Source organism: Parus major, chromosome 12 (genome assembly GCF_001522545.3).
Source record: "Parus major isolate Abel chromosome 12, Parus_major1.1, whole genome shotgun sequence".
Classification (NCBI taxonomy): domain Eukaryota; kingdom Metazoa; phylum Chordata; class Aves; order Passeriformes; family Paridae; genus Parus; species Parus major.
In genome coordinates this window covers 3,671,152-3,695,140 of record NC_031781.1, presented here as the reverse complement: position 1 = coordinate 3,695,140, position 23,989 = coordinate 3,671,152, and the positions used below count along the sequence as shown (strand labels likewise).

The 23,989-nt window shown below is 46.3% G+C and overlaps 1 protein-coding gene across 2 annotated transcripts in view; it reads left to right on the top strand.

The window, feature by feature from the left end:
- BSN (bassoon presynaptic cytomatrix protein) overlaps positions 1-23,989 on the top strand; it is an 83,966-nt gene that overhangs the window by 11,637 nt on the left and 48,340 nt on the right. For both annotated transcript variants that reach the window (XM_015641292.2, XM_015641291.2), the window contains exon 2: positions 5,215-5,614. In XM_015641292.2, coding sequence (XP_015496778.1) covers positions 5,215-5,614 — 400 coding nt within the window. The remainder of the gene's footprint in view (positions 1-5,214; positions 5,615-23,989) is intronic.

The window sequence follows — 23,989 nt, the reverse complement described above, 5'->3', positions numbered from 1 at the left end:
TTTCTGTTTATTTATTAAAAGGGTTGTCCTATTTTCTAGTCAGACTTGCTGACAGGCAGTATACAGCAGCTAACATTTGTTATTACCCCGTGCTGTTCCTTTGCCGACCCATAACCATTCAGAATTATGTCTTTCCAAGTCAAACCCAGTGCCATTGTGACCTAGAGTACAACTGCCTGCTTGTTTAGCTACCTGGTTTTTTTTTCCTAAATAGGTTATACTCAGTGATTCTTAAAATCAGTCATGTGGATGTTCACATCAGGTTTCAGTCGAACCAACTAGGTCAAATCTCTGCTCGTAGCTGAGCAGCTCTAATTCTTGTTGGTCAGCCCAGCCTCCCTCTTTTGGGTCTGAGCCTCTTCACATGTCTCTTTTCATGCTTTATCTTGAGTCGTTTGCTGCTCATCCCCTTGGTTTTACTGCAGATAAACAATAATTTCCCTCTTTTTCTACACAGTTTTTCCTCTTTTTTTTCTACTAACAGAAAAGACTTGCTTGTCCTCATTTTATTAATTTTTGATCTGGATTTGAAGCTAGGAGCTCCCTTCCATGGACAAACTCAGCTCCTCTTTGGAAAGCCTGAGCAGGGAATGTAGGTTGTAAAATCATGATGACACTGCCACTTATTTTCATGGTTTTTATCTGCTACAATGCAGTAATCAGATCAGTTGCCCAGCAAGCAAGTACCCATTTCCTCAGCACCAGGCAGAGGAAGGGATGCAGTCTGTGTTTCTTAGTTGCATGGAAGGGCTGCAGCTCCTGAAGGATTTACTCAGACCACAAATGCCAAGCTCCTGTGGATGCAATCACTGCCAGAGTTTTGTGGCAGCTAAGCAGGTGGATGTGGCCAGTGTGCTCAAGGCAGGGATGTGAAATTGGACAAAAAACAATAAATCAGCAGAAAACCAATAAATCAGTAGAAAACCAATGCTGTCTCTTGAACTTTCCCACACAAGTCAACAAGACTTGATTTACCAGCTGTGCATGTAGATTTTGTGTAATATCGTTATTGCTTGATTTTATAGCAGACATTAACAGTGTTGGCATTTACCTTGTGATGGTTATTGCTCCCAAGTTAGCACCTCGTGTGAAAAAGGGCCCGTTGACATCTCTTGGGATGCTGGCTCCAAGCCTGGGTCTTGCCTATAAAATTTAGTGACACTGATGAACCAACTTGAGTTAAATTAGAGCAATTTCCTCCTACAGACCCTGAATTTACCTGGGAATTCCCAAATAAGAAAGCTGTACCAATTTACTGGCACAGAACTGTAAACCAGTGCTATGTCATTGCATTGCTTTTATCTCCACTGATGCTGCTGACATCTATTCCCTGCTGCTGCTGTGGCATCAAAAGTCTGGTTTAAGACAAATCATGTTTTTCTGAAATTAAATATTAACCAGCAAGCAGTCTAACATTTGTTTTGGCTGTAAGTAGGACTTTGTTTTTAAAGTTTTCCCAATTTTTCTAATTTTAATAAAAAAACATAATTTTTACATTAGGGAAAAAATCAGGCATAAAAAAATCTGAGGTGCTTGTGGCATCTTACACTGCTGAGCTTGGTTTTGTGGTGAATGGCTTTGACTCTTGGTTTTCCTTGTGCTGTTCATGCTTCTGATCATCTTGGGCAGCTCTTCCCTCTCAGTACTTATCCATCTCCTCCCAGGGCATTGCATCAGCCCTAAATAGAAAGGCTGTTTTCATATCCATGTCTGTTCCCAAGTGGAACTAGGGAAGTTCTGGGCCTTTTAATCAGGAGAAGTATCTGATGGAGAGGCAGAGCTGGGTATGGATTAATGTCTCAGGGTGATTTTTAGCTCTGGGCTCTGTGACAGCAACCTTGCAGCTTTGCCTCCTCTCTTTCATGGAGCTGAGAGTTAATTTTTTCTGGGTGCTTACTTAGCTTTATGCTGGAAAATGGAGGGAGTTTTAGAAAGCAGGAAGAAAGACACCATTTTTCAATTTAAAAACAATGAAAGAAGGAAGGAAACAGTATCTCCCCAGCTGCCCACCTTCCCAGTGATTGTGGGCAGGTGAGTAGAGCTGCCTGCCTGCCCTCCTTGTGATAAAAAGCATTCATAGAATATCATAAATGAAAACTTTAACAGTATAATTGTTAATACATTCAAGCATTTGATATTCTTTAGTTGTACAAAATTATTACTCCGTTGGTAATAGTTTGGCCCCTGCAGAGATCTTTTACTCTGTATCACCCAATATTTCTAATTCAGCAATTAGGGCAGTGCAAAATCAATACATCCTGCATCAGATGGGAGAAATCTTGCTTTATTAAGGCATTCCAGTTTAATTGTTAATAGACACTCTAATGGAATTGGGAGTAATTCTTTGGAACCAGTTAGCAGCCCAGTGCTAGTTAACTATCAGTGATAAAGTCTATTAAAAAAAATCAAAATGGGGCTGAGCTGCAGTTTGAGCTTTTGTAACAGTAAAAAAAAAAAAAAAAAGGATTCATGGATGGGTACAGATCATACAAATATTGGATCATCCTCGCAGAAGATGCAGTGAGCGTGGGCCTGTGTTTGATTCCATATGACTATTCTCATGTTCTTTCCTGAGGCATCTCTCCTGGATTGAGTTACTCTATTTGACAGACCAGATGATTTCTTCTGGTCTTAAAATTTCACGGGTATGTTCAACTGGTGCAAGTGAGAGACAGCACAGCCTGTGTCACAGGGAGGTTGAGGCATCCTGGATAATTATAAAATAAATAAATGCAGTGTCAGTAGAAGTGCATGGAGTGAAACTGCTGCTGGGAATGGGATGGAGGTGGTGCCCAGCATTACTTAGCACTTGAAAAAGTGCAGGGAGCTGGGAGGGAGCTTGAGCCCAGGGTGGAAAAGCATCTCTGGAGCAGCACTGACCTGCCAGACGGTGAGCATCCAACCACCTTCCTCTGTCTTATGTGCCAGCAATGAGGCTCAGGGCAAAATAGCAGCATTTGGTGTATTTTCCTCATGGGCTTTTGCATTTCCAAGAGAGCCACACTGTTGTGGTTAGGAAATGTGAACCTCTCTGTGTGTTATCTGACAGCTCCTTGATGGAGTCAGAATTCCTACTTGGTGGCAAATATTTTTTTATATCAAATGGGGAAAATACCCTGAATTTTGAAATTTGCAGTGGAATAGAATCACAGAATGGTTTGGGATGGGAGGGGGTTTACAGACCATCTCATTCCACCCCCTGTCATGGGCAGGGACGCCTTCTACTAGACCAGGTTGCTCCAAGCCTCATCCCCCCCTGGCCCTGAACACTTCAAGGGACGGGGTAGCCACAGCTTCTCTGGGCAGAATAACCATTTTGCTGTTCCAAACAACAATGATTTATTGACCATATAATGTTATTTCTGAGTTGTTTAATACACCATTCTGATAGCATGTGTCTAATACATAAATGCTGGGGGTTTTATAGAAATACTAAATTTAAGGTGAGAAGATGCATTTTGCTTTCTGACAGTACTTCCTTCTGATGTCTGGGGCTGAGCTCTCCAATCTCCACCAGCTACAGATGGTTTTATGTGTTTTATGGGGCAGTAGCTCTGCAGCCCTCAACATCAGGAGGCAAACCCCAAATCTGAACTGAAGGGTGTCAGAATTAACAATGGAGGAGCAGCACGTGCCAACAACACTCATGGCAGGTGCCTACTGCAGGGCTAGGAGCAGTTTTCTCTTCAGTCTAGAGCAGAATCACTCCCTCCCTTAGTGCTTTGCTTTATTATTATTGTGATTCTTTCTTCAGAGAAGTGGGTTTCAACCTGCAGCCAGAAAGTATTCCCAAAGTGCTATTTTACTATTTATTTTCATCCGACTTCCTATTACTGTGGCAACATGCACTTTGAATTTCATTAGTTTTATGCATTTAAGTTCCCTTTTTAAACCTTTATAAGGTCAGACCCTGCTTGGGTAAATCAACAATGTATTAAATTTGAAGTTCTGAGTAATACTTTTCCTTAAACAGCTGTAGATCACAGGTAGTGAGGGCATTAGGGCTTCTGCTTTTTCGAGAAATATTTGTGGGCATTACTGATAAGCACATGGACCAAATTAGTCAGTAATTAGATAAGTATCTTCCATTACAGATTCATTCTCATGCACTTGAGATCTGTCAGCAGCACATTACAGGTTGCCTGCCCTGAAACCTCATGGGAGGAGGGTGTGCAGGCTGTCGTGCTGTGCTCTGCAGCACAACGGCTCCAAGCTCTTACAGCTGGAGCTGCTCCAGAGCTCCTTGGGATGGTTAGGAGCATCCCTCAGCACTCTGGGGTGCTGAGCATCCTACACAGGCTATGGGACTGTGGGACTGCTGCTGAACCAGCAGTGGGTGCAATGCTCACCTCAGGGTTGCTCCTTGTAAGTAGCTCTGGTTTCACAGGGAGGTTTTCATCACCCTGTCCTGGTGACCAGAGTCATCCCAGCTGGATTTTTTGCCCAGCCAAGACTCACATCTCCCAAAAGAGGGTTCAGCTGGGGTCAGCCAGCCCACAAAGTCCCTGCTGTCTGTGTTAGCCTCTTCAGTACTGATTACTAAAGCAGAGTTAATGCGCTCTCTCTTCATTTCCCACTTCCGTGGCCCCTGGGAAACAAGCCCTTAGCTGCTTTCACCTGTGACTTGCATGGTTTTTGCTTGACAGCTGAGGAAGTACAAGTAGTTCTCCTGCCTCCATTAGGCTTCTGGAGGGGTTTTCCTTTAATAAATAGGCTCTTTTCAGGCTTCTGGTTTCACAGCCACTCATCAAAGTAGGCTGTGAGAAGCTGGTTTAGCGCGCGTTGGCCGCGTCCCTGCAGAAAGGGCCCTGCAGGCTGCAAAGCACAATCACGGCTGCCTCTTCCAGTGAGTTGTGCTGAAGTTTGTGCTGGAGAGCCCTGGCTGGCAGGAGGCTGAGCTTCCCAAACTTCTCACACACATTTTTATGTGCAACTTTCTGACTAAAGTTCAACTCAGAATACACCGAATAATTCAATTACATCTCTGCCGCTGGGTTATATAAAAGAGCTGAAATTGCGCCTTGTTTCGTAAGGTAAAATGTATCCTTCTGCTGATCTGAGCAATTTCCCTGGTTTGCAGTGGAGTTTTGCTAAGCTTTCTTGGCTGAGCTGGGATTTTGCGGGTGAGAGGGTGCCGTAGCAATTTGTCTACATTGACTGGCATACAAATGTTTGAAAGCTGGGCTCATGATGTGTGTTTTGGTGGTGTTTCAGCACGCTGAGGAGACCGGAGCAGCTGGACCAGGCCGCGGGCCAGCGGTCGGCATCCCCCTCCCTCGCACAGACTGCACCCAGCTCCCAGAGCCCCCGGGAGATGAGGGGCCGGGGCCAGCCGGGACCAGCGGCGGAGGGCCCGCGGAGGACGCTGCAGGTGGACGCCAGGAGCCAGGGCTCGGGGAGATCTCCCTCGGTGTCACCCGACCGGGGCAGCACCCCTACCTCTCCCTACTCCGTCCCGCAGATTGCCCCCCTCCCCAGCAGCACCCTCTGCCCCATCTGCAAGACAACAGAGCTCACCTCCTCCCCCGGCCAGCCTAACTTCAATGCCTGCACTCAGTGTCACAGCAAGGTCTGCAACCAGTGTGGCTTCAACCCCAACCCGCACCTCACCCAGGTAATGCCTTCTCTTCCTCATACAGCCCTCCTGGCTGCTTTGGGTGGGTTCTTGCTTTCTCCAAGCACAGAAGTTGCATCTTTGCTTTGACCAGGAGCAAGGGTTCTGCTGGTAATAAGGGGATAATTGTGATAATGTGAGCTTTGATGAGATGGGGGAGATGAATTAGTTGAAGGGGATTGGTAGATTACCAGGGCTGTTTCTATTGTTGAGATGCCAGAACACTTAGCTGAAGTCTCCAGTCTCAAAATTGTCCTGGAGTCAAAGGAGTTGCCAGCAAGGAGGGGAGCAGAGGGGCTGCTGAGGTGCAGAGTGTCTCAGACCCTGACTCACAGCAGGTTCTGGTGGGTTCCAGGCAGCGTCACGTCGGCGGCGGGAGGGAAGTGCCAGGAGTCGTGCGCAACACGCGGCAGTGCTGGGGGATGAGCGTTCCGTGGGATGTGTGAAATGGATGCTCAGGGATCTGGGGGAGGATCCAGCAGTGGTGCTGGAGGTGGGTGCTGGGGCTGGCTGAGGTGAGGGGCTCGCTGTGCCAATCTCTCAGGTCACAATCTCCACGCAGGTGGGAAGTGGTTGGATAGTTTTTGCAGCTGTTTAAGCCAAACCACAGGGGTTTCTAATCTTAAGCTTAAAGCAGAAACTTAAAGCCATGATGCTTTGGAAAGTGACTGTGCCACTCCAGTGCTTGATAAGGCAGGGTTTAGGTACTGAAGGCCCCTGGATACCCAGGATTTAGTGCCAGTAGCCATTTTGTGGTAAGCATGCAATGTTTGCTCCTGACACTAGACACAGTGGTGTCTAAACATCATTGTTTGAGGAACTCCTGCCTTCCAGTCCTTTTTCCTGATGGAAGGAATCATGGAGTTATGGAACTGTTTAGGTTGGAAGGGACCTTGAAGATCACCTGGTTCCAACCTCCTGCCATGGGCAGGGACATCTTCCACTAGACCAGGTTGCTCCAAGCTCCATCCAGCCTTGTATTAAACACTTCCATGGATGTGACATTCACAACTTCCCTGAGCAACCTTTACCAGTGCCTCACTACACTCACAGTAAAGAATTTTTTCTTTTTATCTGGTCTAAGCATACTCTTTGAATTTGAACCCATTCCCCCCTGTCCTGTCGCTACCTGCCCTTGTAAATAGTCTTACCCCATGAAGGAGATACCCCTGCTATAATGATGCATAATTAGCTGGTTCCCGATATGACTTCACAGATATTTATCTCTGCAAAGGTCTGAATAAGGTCTCAGATCTTAATAAAGGGCCCTGAGGTGGAAATTCAGGCTCCTGCAAAGAAATGCCATGGGCCACTTTTCTGTTTCATTTATAAGTTTAATTTTTAATTAGATTCACCAAACATTAATTTGGTGTTTAAGCATTGCCTTGAGAGTTGTCCAGTTACTCTGAATAGTATCAGTTAACAAAGAAACAACAAAATAAAAATGCAGCAATTTCTCAGTTTCTGATCTTGTCTCTTCTGCTTTGCCCTGAGAGGTTACCCACAGTGGGCTCCACCCCGAGTCTCTCTTGCAGATACCAGTGTTAAAATATGTGTGTGCACAGAGACTTTGCTTAGCAGCTCTAGGCCATTTCACTCTTGGCATCTCTAGGTCTCTGTGCCCTCGGAAGTCTGTTTGACTGCAGAGCAGTTTTAAACATCAAATAAAAAAAAATTGGACCTGAAATGGAAAAAGATGTTGGTTTTTTTGTCTGTCCTGAGTTTAATATGCATTTCAGCAGCAAGCAACCTTATGACTTGCAAGTAGGTCATTGTGGGAGCTGGGGGATGAAAACTGTTGTCCAAGAGAAGTGTTTGCAGCTCATGTTGGCAGCCTGTGTGATGGACTGGCTGGGGGAGCAGTGGCTGCTGACTTGTTGGAAGTGTGACTCATTTTCCTCAACATCATTGCTTGTGCTGCTATTCCAGAGTCACCCAGCGAGGTGCCTGAAGCATTCTGGTGCTGTTACTGGGGGGTAATGGAGGCAGCTGGGAGGGTGCTCTCTATCTTGGTGGTGGGAGCTGGATTGGGAAGGATCTCTGGAGGATCCAACCTCTGCTGAAAGCAGCAAGCAGGGAAGGGATCTCCAGGCTGTACCCCATTGGGTCCTGGAACCTTCCAAGTGTGGACATGCTGGGCCCAGCTGCTCTACTGCCTCCCCTCACAGGGAAAACATCTGCCCAGTCTGGTCCCTCCAACCCAGCAGATGCTGCAGGGCATTTGCACAGCATTGCTCATGAGGTGTTGTATTTTCTATTTGTATTTCCTTATGAATATAATTTCATGTGTATAATTGATACTGCCACTTTGTGCTGTAGTAGATAGAAATTTGTGACTTCTTTCTGCTTTCAAGGCTCTCTAGCAGGATTAAATCATCAAAAATAACACATTTTCTAAGAAAATCAAACCCAAGAAAACCAAAATTGTGTTTTTCTTGGTACATCCTCTCCTGTGCAATCTGTGGAACTGCCAGAAACCACGGGCAGAGTGAGGTGGGAGCAGCAGGGCTGGTTTGGCATACTGATCTCTCAAACTGTTTTGAGAGCTGGGGTATAAATCTTACATAAACACTTTGTTTTCATTAGTCTCTTACTTGTATATATATATCCATAGTATAAAATAGCTTTTTGCAATATATATTTAAAGAAAATAATAGACTTAGTGTGTGAGCTGGAGTCCATCAAGCCCTTTCTTGCCAGTTACTATTCCAAGAGCAGATTTTTAACCCAGAGGAAAGTTAACTACACCACCTAATGAAACCCCTTCACTTTGTACTTCAGTGATACCTTCTGCTCAGCAGCATGTAATTCCCTTTGAAATACTATTTTTCTTTGGCTGTTATTTTATTCCTTTTTGGGTGGCTTGATGGTCATTTTATCTTCAAAGCAAGTCATGAATTTCTGTGCTGACGAAGCAATCAGCCTCTGTGGCATCTTGAGTTGATCGCTTACTGAGAAAAACAAAATCTCTTTTTGGATTTTTATTTCACTGTCTGTTTATTCCTTTGAGCAGCAACTCATTCTTGTTTCACAAGACTGGGCAAACAGAAGTTCCTGTCTGCTGCTGGTGTCACTCATATTTTACATGTAGATAATTATATTGTTCCCTCTGTTCATCTCCGTGCCCTGAAATAGCTGCTGTCATCGTTTTCAATTTGGTCGTGTGCTGGCGGGCTGCTTTCCTTGTTCATTCACTTATTCCTGAAGGTCAGTGGTCTTGCCATCTTGACATATTTTAAGCAAGGAAAGGGGATTATCAAGCAGGGAGCAATGGTGGTACCATTAAAGGCAACAAAATTTGAAATAACGTTGAAACATTTGAAGTAATGTTTGAGATCTAGCAGTTTGTTTACAGTCCTGTGCAGGAAATAGGTTTTTGAATGGAGATGTGTTATTTTCAGTGCAACACTGCAGCTTTCACATTCTCATATGATTTTTAATTTCTCATTAAAACTTTTTTTCTACTTTTCCTCTGTGTTGTCTCTGACAGGTTTTTTTGGGCAGCTTGTTCTGCAGGACCATACCAGTGATGCTGTCATCTGCTCCAGGGGGAATAGCTCAGTTTCAAACCAGTACAATAGGTTTAGAAAATCCTCTCTTTATACATCTTTCACTTTGTTCTGCCGCTCCTGTGGCTTTCGCTTGACTGATCCAGCAGCATGTTCATCTGATTGGATTTGCTCTGTTTGGTATCATAAGGAGTAACCTGCAGGCATCTTTTCTGCTTCTCTGGGGTTTTGAAGTGCTGCTGCACATTGCTAATTTGATAAATTAATTTCTTCTTCAGTCTTCTCTTAAAATTTGTTGGGTTTCTTTTAATTTGTTTTCTCTCCATCCTAAGCGCTAAACCAAAAACATGAGGAACTTGAGTTTGATTTTAATCAAGAGCAGCAGCACAGCATTCAAAAGTGTGCTTTAGTTAGAGCTGAAATGAAACTCAAAATGCCTGGCTGCCTAATAGGTCTGCTTGGAACCACTTGGGATTATAGGAAACCTTTCTTTTCTGCCTTACATTTCTATTGTGCTTTATTCAATTTGAAGTAGTGTTTATTAGAGGCAGTTTCAAAGGTATACAGATGCACCACCCTGAATAAAAGGAACATGTTTATATATGTGTGTTCTTTACCAAATTACTTTCTTTTTGAAGGCCTTGCTTTTGTCCCCAAGCTGTTTTGATTTTATTTATTGTATTTATGACTTGTAATTGTTGAACTTCAGTTCTGCCCTACGTTTTTAGCTTCACTTAGGGAGATTGAAGAGGTTTTTTGTAGTTTTTATGCTATAATATAATGAATTATGAAGTATTTAAAATATTTGAGAGCAAATCTGCTCCCTGCATGCTCTGTGCCATGTAAGCTCATCACAAACCTTTCTTTGATCATGGACCTTCAGCAAGCAAAACATAAAAAGTCTCAAGGAGGATTAAAAATATGCTGGTTGGTTTCCCAACAGTGGTCAGGGTTGTTTAACAGTAGAAGGAAATTCTCAGCAGCTCTTGAGTTATCTGTAGCAAGAGGAGGTAGCCACAAAAATAATTTAAAGTTTTTAGATAAATGTTTAAATTGTATTAATGGAAAATAGACCATCAGCTGAGGAGATGAGACTGAAATAATGTGAGCATTGTGTAGGGCTGTGTTTATCCTGTCAAACCTCACAGCAGATAGTTTTCTGCTCAGTAGTTTAAGAAAATTTGGGTAGAGTGGAAAAAAGAAGAAGTTGGGGGAAGCTGAAGGGTGACACAATACAGAGCATCTCTGATGGCAGGAATGGGACTTGTTAGCACAGGAGGAATGTCTCTGGTCCAAAGCCTTTTCCAACCTGGCTGTACTATCAAGAGTGGTGCCTGCCCACAGCATCATCTCAGCCATTTAGCTAATGGCTGAAAAAAACCTCAAATATTGAAATTGTGAAGCTGTTCATTCACTGCTTTCAAGGGACCCCATTTCCCATTTGTTTCATTGTCCCGATTTTACACATTGCACTGTGTTTTTGTCAAATTTTCGGTAAACCCCAGCATATTTGTGAATTAGGGGCCCAATTTGACTTATTTACCCTGCAGGAGGCTTTGGCTTGACTAATGACCACTGGTTCAGAAACCCTGCAAGCCAAGGGCTGTGCTTAGCATGCCAGGAGGGTTATTAGTCCTGCATTAAACCAATGGCTGTTATTAATGATAATGAATCCCCATCTCTTCCTCTCATCCATCTCCTCTCTTGCCTGTCATTCATTCAACATCCAAATATTTACCGGTCTCTGAAGCTGTGCAAGTGTGGGTAGAATCCCTGTTGGAATCACTGCTTTTACCCAGGGCTGAGCCCTGAAGGACAGGATGAAAACAGGGATCTACTTGCTGATAGATAATTAAACATGAGTTTTGGGAGAAATTTGATCTCTCTTGTTTCTCCCTGCCTTTTCAAGCAACCAAAGTGTTCTTCACCTCTCTGGATCTTTATTGAGAAGCCATGGGGCCAAGCTGACATGACATTTTCTAAATTTCTAAGTTTCCTCTGGGTGTGTCAGGTCCATGTTGGATGTAGCTCTTTGCAATGGGAGGGATGGCACAGGATAAGCTGTGACAGTGATACTACATTTACACAATCTCTTCTCTTGCTGAGCAAGAAAAAGCCAACAAAGTTTTCTCCTGCCCTTGGGACCTCAACAAGTGTTGGTCTTCCTGGCCATGAAACACCTCCAGCCCCAGCCATTGGCTGTGTGTGGTTCTGCATCTCCTGCATGTCCTGCATCTGTATCATTGTGTTCATGGATAAACACAAGGCTCTGTTTAGAGGTTATAGTTCCCTCTCATTTTAAAGAATGGGTGTTGGGTCTGAAAAATAAATGTTTCTCTGCTCTGGCATCCCTTGGGGCATTTCACACTGGGGTCATGCTTGTGGTGTCTGTGGATAGCTGGGGAGGTGGGGCTGGCTCTTTCAGCAGTTGTCCTTCCTTGTGTGCACCTTTCAGCAAGTTCAGAGGTGTGTTTTTTCCTCCTGTGATCAACTCAAACCCCTGGACACCCTTGGGCAAGCAGTGTTTTTGTTCTGCTGTGGTGTTAGCTTTTTGCGTGTGTACGTGGTAGGTTGTACCCTATATTCAGCCAGGCCCCTGTGTTGCTGAGTCAAGTTGCCCATTTTAGAATGATTTGTCTTTTGAGATCATCCTCCTTCACCATATAGCTGTAAAAATAAATCTGTCGTTAGCATTACGTTGCAGATCTGGGAGAAATTTTCCATTGGATCGTGCTGTGCAGTAGGAGTGAGATGTGTGTTTTATTCCAGTTTTTTCTTTGTTTTTAGCAGAGCTTCAGCCAGCAGTGAGCTGCATGTGCAGCGGGTGATGCTGTTTGCAGGAGCTGGGGCTTGGCATTCCTGCTACCTTCTCCTAAGGACACAGCAATTTGGGTTGCAGCTGCCTGGGCAGGGATGCTTGGCCTCATCTGCTGCCACAGGGCATCCCAGTGTCTGAGGTCAGCATCTGCCCCATGGGTGGGTGGGACCAGTGCTTTCTGCCCTACACCTCTCCTCAAGAGAACCTTGTGAGCTGGGCACTAAAAATCTGCTCTTTGGGGCTGCAGTGAATATTCTGTGGATTTTTTTATAGTGAGAAAATATTGATAGGAACATTGGGTTTATCACCCTGAACCAACAGGTTGTACATGTATGTGCATTTGCCATGTTTTAGCCCTTCCTCACTGCTGCCCTTCACCTCTTAATCTCTTTATCCCTACACCAGGTGTTCCATCCTGTATCTGCAGCATTGCAGTGAAGGATGTGACTGTTATCCCTTGGTGGACTTTAATTTTTTAATGGGGTGATTAACACTGAATGAAACAACTCATATGAAGCTGGAGAGTAGCATGCTTGCTCATGCTGAGCCTTTCTACTTGGAGATGGCTTATTTGCCTTTTTGGCCCCTGCTGCAGCCTGAGCAGGAGCTTCTCCCAGCCATCCACAACGACATGCAACTCATCTGTTTGACAGATCACAATTTAAGTTAGAGCCCATGAAAAGAAAAAGCTCATGAGTAATTCTGGCTGTTTCTCCCAATGTGCCGCCTTTTGCTGTGCTCTGCGTGGATGATTCAAATAATGCAAAATTTGCTGGCAGAAAATGTCAAAGAAGATCTTGGCTAACCGGTTGCTGGTGACTGAGGGGGCTGGTGTTGCTCAGGGTGGGTCTCTCTGCTGACGGCTGGCTCGGCTGAGCCGCGGCTGCGGGGACACAGGAGGGGCTGTGGTGAGATGTTAAATTGTTCAGGGGGCACAGGAGAGCGTGGCTTACCGCAGGCTGGAGCGATGCTGCGGTGCAGAGGGGTAATTAAAACAACTGCAAGTGAAGAGGAATCCTCCCGAGGGATGGGAAGTGGCCTCCTTTCTGCTTGGCATCTTCTGGCGCTCGCTAAATGCCGAGCCCAGCAAGCCGCACGGACTGAGCCGCGTCCTTCCCTCGGTACATTAAGTTACAACAAGCTGTTTGCTTGGATGAGACATGGTTTTCCTCTGGCTTTCAACTCCCAGATCACTTTGTCATTAAAAAGAAAAGCCAGCTGAGGATCGGAAGCGGCTGTCAAGCTTTCCATAGTGGAGCAGCGTACCGAGTCAGAGGTTCCTTGTGTTTTGGAGAGCTTTGCTGTGGCGGCTGCTTGCGTTCCTTCCCTCCCCCGAACATCCCCGGGCAGAGGAATAAGATCCCTTACAGCCCATGGTGGTGCATGGGGATATTTTGCTCACACAGCTGCTGCTGCAGGTTTTCCTACCATTCGAGTGTGTGCAATGGCTCGGGATTTGAGTGTCCCTCGGTGCACAGGGAGCAGCCCCGAGAGCAGGAGCTGCACAGAGCTGTACAGCCCTCGCCTGGGCGCTCTGCTTTGCGATGTGTTCGCTGCCGGAACGCTGCGCTGCCTCGGGGAGCGCTTAGGAGGAAACTTCAAGAGCTTTCAGTGCTTTGAAGGGGATTGAGTTAATCCTAGCTGAATTCATTCCTATTTACGGTCTTTCTACAAGCTGCAGAGAGCAGGGTGGTTGTAATGGAGGGTGTCAGACACTCCACGTTAGCACCCACCCCTATGGGGCTGTCCCAGGGGCTGCATCCCTGGTGCAGCAAGGGGTGCCCAGGGGGAGAACCCCAGCAAAGGAGATGTTGTGACATGGCTCTTCCCATCTTGAATGGCAGTGATATGCATGGTCTATCTGGTCCTTAAACACAGAGGTGGTGGCATCCTGTCAGTGTCTCTTGTAGCCTGAATTTAGCTGATCACTATTTGCAGTGCTATTTGCAGAGCTGTGTGGGCTCTCACCACAATAAACCAACTTGCTTTTTCCTGCCCCTTTCCCTTGTCTGTCTCTTGTCCATGGTCACGTTTAGATGCTAAAAAGGGATTTACATGGTGTGATGGACTGAAAAGCCTCACAGATTTCTGAAAGCAGCCCTGTGAGTGCAGTGAGGTGTTTGTGGAGCAGCAGTTCATGCCTGCAGAGGTATTTCTCACCATCTTAATTCTAGCCTTGCTCCCAGACCTCACCCTTCTGCCATACCCAGCTCTTTTCAGAGACATTATATGCAGCTGTGCTCTTGGACAGCCCAGATCTGAGGGTTATGGTGCTGGTGGACTATGAAAACCGATTATTTTAATTCTGATTGAAATGGTGTTTTATCTCAGCTGCAAACCTTTTGATCAAGGACAGCCAAAGGGGGGATGTTTCCATTCTGGAGTCAGTTTACATTGTAAATAGGCTGTGCCGGTAGCATGGCTTTCTGCTCTGAGTAAATCAAAGCCAAATTGTTGGAATGGCTCTGGAAATCCAGGGAGCAAGATGTGATCTTAATGGAATGGGAGCAAGACTATGCAGCAGCCTGGTGAGAGTAAAGGTTTGTCAGGAGTTGAGGCATGTATGTAACATGGCACTGCACCAGCTAGAAGTTGTTGTTGAAGACTGAACAAGTGTGTTCCTTCTCTTGCTCCCTGCCCTGCCCACTGATGCCCACCTGTATCTTAATCAAGGCCAGGTGTTTGTGCAGCAGCCTTTTTCAATTCAACATTGAATTTTTGTTCCCTTCCCAGCTGCTCTGCCACTCCTTGCTACGTCCAAGCTGAGGGGGCAGACTGGCCAGACCCTTAAGTTGGATTCCTCCATGGAAGGGAGAGACCTGAGTGGCAGGCAGGAGAGATGTGCCCACCAGGCTTGTGGAGAGGAAGTTCTGGTGCCCTCCTTCTTCCAGCTGCCCTCTTCCCTTTCTGATGAACACAACACAGTATTCCCATTAGACAGAAACAGAAGCACAAGCACTTGGGCTCATCTGTTCAGCAAAGCCTAGATTATTCTGAATCATCCAACATCCTTATCAGAGCGCTCCAGCCGGCGCTTGCATCAGTCACAGCGCAGGCTGGCGGAGTCGGTGGCAGTGCTCTGCCCGTTTTAATTGCCACGAGCCAGCAGCTATTTGAAGCCCTGTCCCCAAAGAGTAAATGAGCTTGTCACTGCTTGTAGCTCAGCTTTGCAAGAATCGCAGGATCAGCAAGTGTTCCCCGTTAAAAACCTGCTAAGGACGCAGACATATAGGGGTGCACGTGTAGTGCAGCAACCAGCTAGGTGTGATGGAGTGGGGCAATGCTGGGCTTGGACCTAAGGAGTGGGAGCTCCCCTTGGGATTTTAGTTAGGGATTTTTTTCCCTCTAATTGCAGAATACCCTAGAAGCTGTAAAGGCCATGTCCTGGTGACTCCTTGAGTATGAGTTCCTCCAGAAACAGCTTTGTCATGGCTCCGAGCTGCTCACTGGTTCTCTTCAGCCCCTCCTGTTCTCTCAGTCTTAATATGTTGCCCTTCCTCCCCACAAGACATCCCGTGTCTGTCCTGATGTCCTGGAAGGCACTGCTTGCTGCCCTTTCCCCCTGAGAACCTCTGTTCTCAGAATGATGCCCACTAGATAAAACACCAGGTCTAGTGGAGAGTTCTGGCTAAAAACTAGTGGTCTGGGTTAAAATTACTCTGGGGACCTGAGAAAGGGTTGAGTTACCTGTATTTCTGGATTCCTCTGAAATAAGGGGCATACTTATTGTAGGAGAGGCCTGTCCTTGGGCTCTGTTTTGCCTACATATTCTGTCTATTGCAAAACCTTTCAAGCTTCAAGAAAAGCAAATGCCCTCAGTGTTTGACAGAGCACAGTATCTTATTGCAAGACCAACAGTGCTGGGATCCATCCCAAAAGGTGAAGCCCAGTTAAAGTGAGCCCTTATACCAATGCATGGTGCTGTGATCTAGTCCTCAGCAACCTGCTCAAAGGACCTTTGGCAGACTGAGATATGAATCCTGATTTTTCTTGGAGTACCAAGTCAGAGGGAAGATGCTGTGCCAGGCCAGCTAATGCCCTGAAATTTATTTTTACACACTCTACCCTGTGTTGTGATCTGCCATATTAATTTTCCAGCTGATATGATTGTGGCTTTCAAATTGGAGAGTGCTTTGAGAACTATACCCAAACAGGCATGCTGCTGCTGCCATCTGTCTTTGAGGGGATCCCACTGCTCGTGGGATCGTATTACTTGCTCTCAGCAGACAATTGTTACTGCTTCATTGAATTAGGAAGAAAAAAAAATCCAGCAACTTCTGAAATACTATTTTCCATAACTAATTCCAGGTGCTAAATCCCTTTTGAGACCAGGGGGACATGTTTTAAGTATAATGCTTCATGCAGACCCTGGGTGTAAAGTTTTTGCAGTTCTGCCCAAAAAAGTCTCATGATCTGATGGTTTTGAAGGACATGTCATTTGGAGGGCTCTGATGAGCTCCACTGCACTGAGGGATCTCCAAGTTATGGCACCCAACCAAGAGCCAAAATCGGGCAATGTCACTCTTACAATAAAAACTGAAATCTTCGGTGCTCTTCCTATTGATTTTGGCCAGCGCAAGCTCTTACTCCAAGTCACCCTTCTCCTCCATCTAGCTCCTTTTCCCATGTCTTCCAGCTGCAGGCACTTGTCCAGTGCCATCCAGCCTGCATCCTACTGGGAAGCAAAGATCTTGGCATGGCAGGAGCCTCTCCCTGTGGGAGTATGTCACCGTACACCAAAGAGCAGCATCCCCATGGACCGCGTGCTGTGCCGCATCCCAACGCCTGCTGCATCTTGTGCTTCAGACCTGCTCCTTCTTTTCTTTCTCTGCAGTGTGCCAGGAGTCAGCCCACGCCAACAGACAAGGCTGTGGGCAGATAAAAGCTTATGGGAAGGTGGTGTTTATTTGGATATCAAATGTTTTTCCCTCCTGGTGCGTGGATCCTGCTGCTTCCCCCTTGCTGGCCAATCCATGCCTTCTCTGCCCGGTTTGAGGCAGTTTGGGGCTGATTGCTTGCAGTCAGCGTGGCTCCCACTGTTCAGCTGGATATTTTGATGCACGATACTTGAAAATCAGAGGCAAGATCTCTCCAGCTGAACCCCTGAAAGTGGAGAGAGCTGTGATCACTGCTGCTGTCTCACCTGCAAAAAATGCCCTGTAGGTTATCAGTCAGTCCCGTGGCTGGTGATTACACACGAGGTGCCTGGTTTTGCAGCCGGGGCATGATGACAAGATTTATTGTTTCTCTTCAGAAGTGGTTTCTGATTGGCATTGGAGCAAATCAAAGCAGGGTGAAATCAGCTTGAACTGTGTAGTTTGCTCCTCTGTAGTTTTCTTGCTGTCTGGATGGACATGGAGTACTGCAGCTGGCACTGCCTATGTGCTGCTTGTTGGAGATCTTTCAAAGGAAAGCTAAGAAACCCCAGAAGGGCATTTGCTTCTGTAATATTTTTGGTGTTTTACCTGAGTGATTTCTATTGCAATATTGTCCTGTTTTGTAGCAGTTTCTAGTCTAGCAGTTGAGGACTTGACCCTTTATTTGAGCTGAACTAAACTGGCTTTTGTTGTAAGCTTGTCCAGGGTTTTCAGTTGTGCTGAGGGGTTCTAAGCAGGTTTCTCTATTGTAACCTCTGAACCCCCATTCAGGAAGGCTGCAGAAAGCTCCCAGACTGAGACCCCAAATGGAGTCAAATTTTGGCTTGGGTTGTGACAGAAAAGACAATCTTTCAAGTAGCAGGATTCTTTATTGTTAAGAGTTTATTCACCTTTATGGTGTATTGGTTTAGATCTCCATGGCAATGATGAATTCAGCTCAGCAAGCAAAATATCATAGACTGGAATCCCAGAATGGTTTGGGTTGGAAGGGATCCTAAAGCTCATCTCATTCCAGTTCCTGCCATGGGCAGGGATACCTTCCACTAAACCAGGTTACTCCAAGATCCATCCAACCTGGCTTTGAACATGTCCAGGGATGGGAAGTTCACAGCTTCCCTGAGCATTCTGTTTCAGTGCCTCACCACCCTCACAGTAATTAATTTCTTCCCCATATCCTCTCTATTCTTGCCCTTTTGTCAGTGTGAAGCTGTTCCCTGTTTTTCTGTTGCTCAATGTCCTTGGAAAAGGTCCCTCTCCAGGTCTCTTGTGGCCCCTTCAGGTACTAGAAAGGGCTCTAAGGGCTCCTTAGAGTCTTCTCTTTCTGGGCTGAACAACTCCAGCTCTCACCAAATCATGATTTGAATGACCAATTTTAATTTTGCTTTGCAACTAGCTTTTATTTTTTTTTTATTTGATGACAGGGTGATTACTCTTGTAGACTGGCTGGTTGTGAAGTAGCCACTTCTTCAAGGCTAAATAATAGCTATAAAAACCCAGTTAAAAGTGATGTGGCTCTACAGGTATCTGCACAAATTCTAATTGTTTGCAAATTCCTGTGTAAATTTTATTTAGTAGATGATTACTTATGTCATTATACCAGGTATATTTGGATGGGGATAAGAATTCCAACATAAAAAACCTACCCTAATTTATTTGAAATAGGTGGCTGGTGACTGGCCAAGCTATTTCTGCAAGGGTTGCCCAGGCTGGAGGAAATCTACCCAGTGCCTCTCCTCTGCTTCTTAGACAGTCATAAAGGGACTCAAGGTTTGTGGTAGGGCCATGAGCCCTGTGGGAAAGCCTCTTGCATTTGTCTGGGGTCGCTGGAGCCAGGAGCCTGCCCCTCTGCCTGGTTCATTTCCCCTTTGCTGTAGGAAGGGAGCTGCCTGAGATGGCTTTGTCATGGGTTTAGGATTAACTCTCCTTCTGGACTCCTTCCAGGTTGCTTTCTCGGGTCTCTCCTATCCAAGCACGGTAAGTTCTGGCTGGATGGGACCTTCCCTTCCTCTGGCAGTGCTCCTTCCTTTTCCTCTTTCTTGGCAACCCAGGTGTTGTCCCTGTGGGCCTCCATCCTCCAGCACTGCACCCTGCTGTGCCTCACTGCAGCTCTTGAGCTCATCACCATCATCTGCTGCAGTTCCTGGGGAAACCAGTACAGCCAGCTCCCAGGAGGGGCTCTGTGGGACACCCAGCCATATCCAGACCATGGACAAGAGGCAAAAGGGGGGATGTGTTGTGCCTGTCTCCTCCAAGGTGCACACTCATACTTTGTGCCTATTCTATTTGTCAATAATTGCATCCTCTCAGCAACGCAATAACCTAAATGAAGGTCTGGGCTGTCCAAAGGGTTTTGTGGAAGATCAAACATGCCCTGGGCATTCTATTGCTGCTTTGGCCAGCGTTTAATACCCAGCAGGGTGTCTTGGGATTATGGCATCTGCTTGAATTTCTTTTGCTGCAGCCATAGATTTGTGTTTCACAGATTGTGTGGCTAGCTGGATTATAAATTATTCATGACAGGCAACTTATCGTGTTTATCTGGAATAATTGAGCAATTAAGTCTGTTTAGGTATGTAAAAAGATTGTGCAGTGGTGTGTCTATCTTCAGGCCCTAAATTCTGCAAGAACATTTGTTACATATTTAATCCAGAATAACAACAACAAGAAAAAAAGAAAGGCAGAAGATACACTCTGATGCACTGATCCACTATGATGTGTTCATTCGCACAAGTTTTTCTTTCCAGTGGCTTCACTCATAAATACACACTAACCCAGGATAAATTAGACTTAACTTGGCTCCTTCAGTCTGGAGAAAGTGTGAGGCCATAACATCAGGTCTGCAACCCTGTCTCCAAAAACACTTTGGGCTGTTTATGCCAGCATCAGAATTGTTTTTAGTGTTTAAAACCTTTCATCCTAGACACGTGGGTCAGAGGATCACGCTCCTCTCTGCCCTCATCACTGCTGTGCTATACTCAGATGTTGATGCTGCCAAGGTAATGCAAAGTTTGGGGGCGAAAGGACCTTTAAATATTCAAGAATGTTTAATTTAGTCCCTGAGCTACAGCCATTATCTCCCATTGCTGTAGTTGTCCAGGAGGGTTCCCAAAGGAGCTGGGAGCTCATGAGCAAGGCTACACCAGGGACCACTCAGAGCTAAATAAATGTGAGCCATGCAGTAAATGGATGATTTTATTCTGTGTTACTAATAGGAAACTGGGCTGCTTTTAAATTAATCTGTTACAAGTCTATTTACCGGGAGCAGCCTGTACTCTTCATAGCATTATAGCTGTGAATTGCATCGCTGCTGCACATGACACCCCGAGGAGCCCCGTGGCCTCACGTATTCCTCTTCTTTGGGCAGGAGGTACCAGGGAGTGGAAAGTTTTGAGCTCCTCTTCTCCCTCCCAGGCTGCTATTTTAGTTCTGCAGGAGACAATGAGTGAGCAGGACCGGAGGCTCCCGTTACCCAGGACATCCGTCCTTCGGCTGGTGGCAGGGCACGGGAGCAGCAGCAGAAAAAAGGCAGAGCAGGCCATTAGGCTTTCCTTGGCCGAGAGAGCTCCCGTGGAAGTCCCACATTGCGGAGCGAGAGGCACCTGGGGCTGCACTTAGAGCATCTCGGCGTGCAGAGCTCAGGAGGTTCCCCGGCCCAGGGAACAGCATCCTCCCAGCACGTACAGCCGTCCAAACCTTTCATGCGCTCCTGCGGACGGGGAACAAAGGCTGTCTAAACAGGAGCTAGTGAGGCAGCAAATCGCACAAGAAACCTTCCCTAATGAACTGGAAGGACTTGTCCCTTTGCCTCGGGCGGCGGCACTGCCGGATTGCTTAGCTAGGCAGCGCCTTGTTTGGCGGGGGACCCGTGCTCCGGGGGGAGCAGCGCTGGCTCTGGCACTGGAAAGGTTTCCTCTGCCCATCTGCTGCTCTCTGCCCGCAAGGGCAGGCAGCGAAGGAGGGGATGCTCTCACTTCCTGAGGAGCTAGCCATGGGGGATGCTGCCGGGGAGCACCGTCCTGCCTGTGACGGCGGATCGAGGTTAGTTGCAAAGCTGTTGGGCGTGCAGTTATTTCCTTTGATCGGTTGCTTCATCCCTGTGTCCGTGGTTGCGTGGGGCAGGGAAAGATGGACCAAGCAGCAAGGTGCAGGAGCTGGAGATCGTCTTTGAAACTGCAGAGCCTCATGGGGATCAGTGCCTCCTGGCGCCCTTTGGGGAGAGGAGACCTGCTCAAGTAGCCTGGAGTTGGTTCAGGGAGTGTTAACCAGAGAAAGGAAACTGGTTGAGAAGTGACTCATAGGATGAAATGGCACTGTCTTATTTCACAGCTCGATTCCCTGGACAAATGCAGTTTCCCATCTGTTATTTGCAGAGAAGGAGACGAGTTTGGGGGTTGGTTCCTCTCACTCGCCAGCAAGCAAGCAAGTTGATTATTTTCTGGCAAGCATTAGCAGGATGATTACTGACGGCTCCGGTGGCTTCCCCTTCTGGGCAGGAGTGCCAAGGACTAGATTTTATTTATATTGAGATGTTTGAAGATAAAGATGAGCATAAGGTGGCCATTTTCACAAGTGACTTGGTGCCTCAGTGACCAATTTCCCTGTCAATTAAGTGCTGAAACACTCCTAATTGCACATTTTCTCCGGAGCCCTGGATTCTCCTCAAACTGTGCTTTAGATTTGGACCAGGAAGCTTCAGCCCACGCTGCCTGCATGTTTGCATCCGCCTCCTCTCCACCTGGATGCAGGCGTGAGTTCTGGTGATGTCTTGACATGCAGCCTGGCCCCGGGCACACAACAGCTCCCGCACCCTGGGCTGCTCATGGTCCTCCCAAGGCACCTCAGGAGACTCCATCTCCTGGTGTTATCCATCCTGCTCAGCTCAGACTCCAGCTGATACACCACATCACAGCCTCCATGGGATGCTTTGCAGGTTCCTCTTTGCATGTAGGCTAAGCACATATCCAAACATCCAGGGCTGCTTTTCCTACCTTCCACACACGAGCTCCATGGCAAACTGTCCCTGCACTGCTGTAGGGACAACTTGGCAACTGGATCATGGAATGGTTTGGGTTGGAAGGGACCTCAAGATACCTCATTCCAATCCCCTGCCATGGGCAGAGACACCTTCCACTAGATAGGATTGCTCAGGGCCTCATCGAACCTTTGCCTCAAACACTTCCAGAGAGTTTAGTTCTGCTATAAAACAATCCCAAGACTTCAGAAAAAGGTGTATATTTGTGTTTGTCATGCACTCTATCAGCCAGTCTGGGATGGTGTGGGAAACCTGATCCACATGGTACCTTTAGTTTTTTCCGTGCATCAGCAGCTCCTCTAGGATTTGATGAGCTTTCCCTGCTCTTCTGCAGCCATTCCCACCTCCTGCCTTCCCAGCAGTATCCCTGCTCCCCACAACTTGCTGTTCCCTCTGTTCTCTAGCCAAGGGCTGCCTTCTAGCACTGCTGCTTCCCTTGGATCAGGATATTGTTTAATTGCAGAGTATTTATGTGGCTTTGGCAGATTTCAGTGTGACAATGTAAAACAGGAGACATGTCCCCCAGAGAGCTCCTCAGGAGTGGATCTGGGAGGCATGGATGGAAGGGATGTTTTGCTGACTGGCTGATTTTGTGAGACAATTTCATGTGCAGGCAGAGCTGCTGAGCTGAAGACTCTTAAGGACACTCTCAGGCAGGGCACTGGCAGCTCTCAGGAGAGGCCAGGCTGTTGCAGTGTTCCTTCAGGATAAGCCAGTAGCAGCCATGAATGAAACCTGTCTCCATCCAGTCGGTGATCCTGCTGTTGAGCCTCTCTATTAGCCTGATTAACACAGTACCTTCATTACCTAGTTCCAGCTGGGGTTATTTTTATACTCATACTGGTGCCTGCAAAAGGCAGAGGGAGCTGTGACTGTGGCCTTGGGGTGCATCTGCTGGAGGGTGGCTTCATCTGGGGGGCATCTAGGGAAGGGCCCCACTCGGGGCTCTTGCATTTGAAGAGCTGCTGCCAGAGGTGCCCTGTTGTGCTCTTCCCAAACAAGGTGGATTTTTGGGGTTTTTTTTCAGGATTTACAGTTTTTTATAATTATTAAATACATGTTTTTGGCACCTCACACAAAAGCCGTGTTCCTTTTCTGCTCTGAATTCCCGTGAACTTGGTTTCTGGTTTTTCAGCTCATTGTACATTTTGTCTCATGCCAAAGGATGAGTGTGGGTTGTATCTTCTGCTGAACAAAGCTCCTTTTCTCTGTCCCGTCCAAAATGGTCACCTTTGGGTGGCATTGATCGTGCTGGACTCAAGATGACTTGGGACCTGTTCTTCCCAGTCTAAAATAATTGTTTCAAACAGGTCAGATGGACTGAGCGCAGTGGTCTCCTCTGACATGGGGATGTGTAGCTAGCAAGGTCAGTGACTTTTGCTGAAGTGAGGTCTAAATGGGTAGACCTGGTGAGGAACCATTCCATCTCAAGTCTCCAAGGTCATAAATATGGTACTCTAAATATGGTCTCTCCTTTTTGGTTTTATTATTCTTCTGTAGTAGGATAGCATCCTGGGTGACCTCCAAATGGTCCAAAATAACCAACCCTCAGCAAAGATAGAATTACTCTTTATTATAATCCTAAATTTTGGCGTGAAAATATCTTGGATGTTCAATTACAATGTTTTTCTGCTTACAGTGCTCATTCTAAAGCTTCTGCCCACTGCAGAGGCTGAACTCTTTACTTGAGATACTTTTAGAGCTGTATTGTCTTACCTCAGGGGAACAAAACAACCTGCACATAACCAGCACTCCCTCACATCTCCTGGTAACAAATACTGGAGATGGGCTATTTTCACACAGTCTCCTAAAATAGGTGGTGTTAGAATAACTGCAGAAGCCTTATAGACTTAAGCTGTGTCTATCATTTCAGATCCTTTTTAAATGTGCTTTTCTTGGTGTTTTTCTAGATGTTTTGGAAGCCACAGTGCACAGGGATGTCTTGGTCCCTCTTACGTACCTGCTTTGCAGAGGGTCACTATCTAGTTTACCATGCCTGTAATTTTATATATGTGTGTTTATATATGTTCAATTTATAATTCTTATCAATGTTTAAATCTGCACTAGGCAGAGCCAGCACATGCTGTGGATATTCCTGCTGCAATTTTTTTAAAGAAAACGCTGATTGGAAAGTTTTCA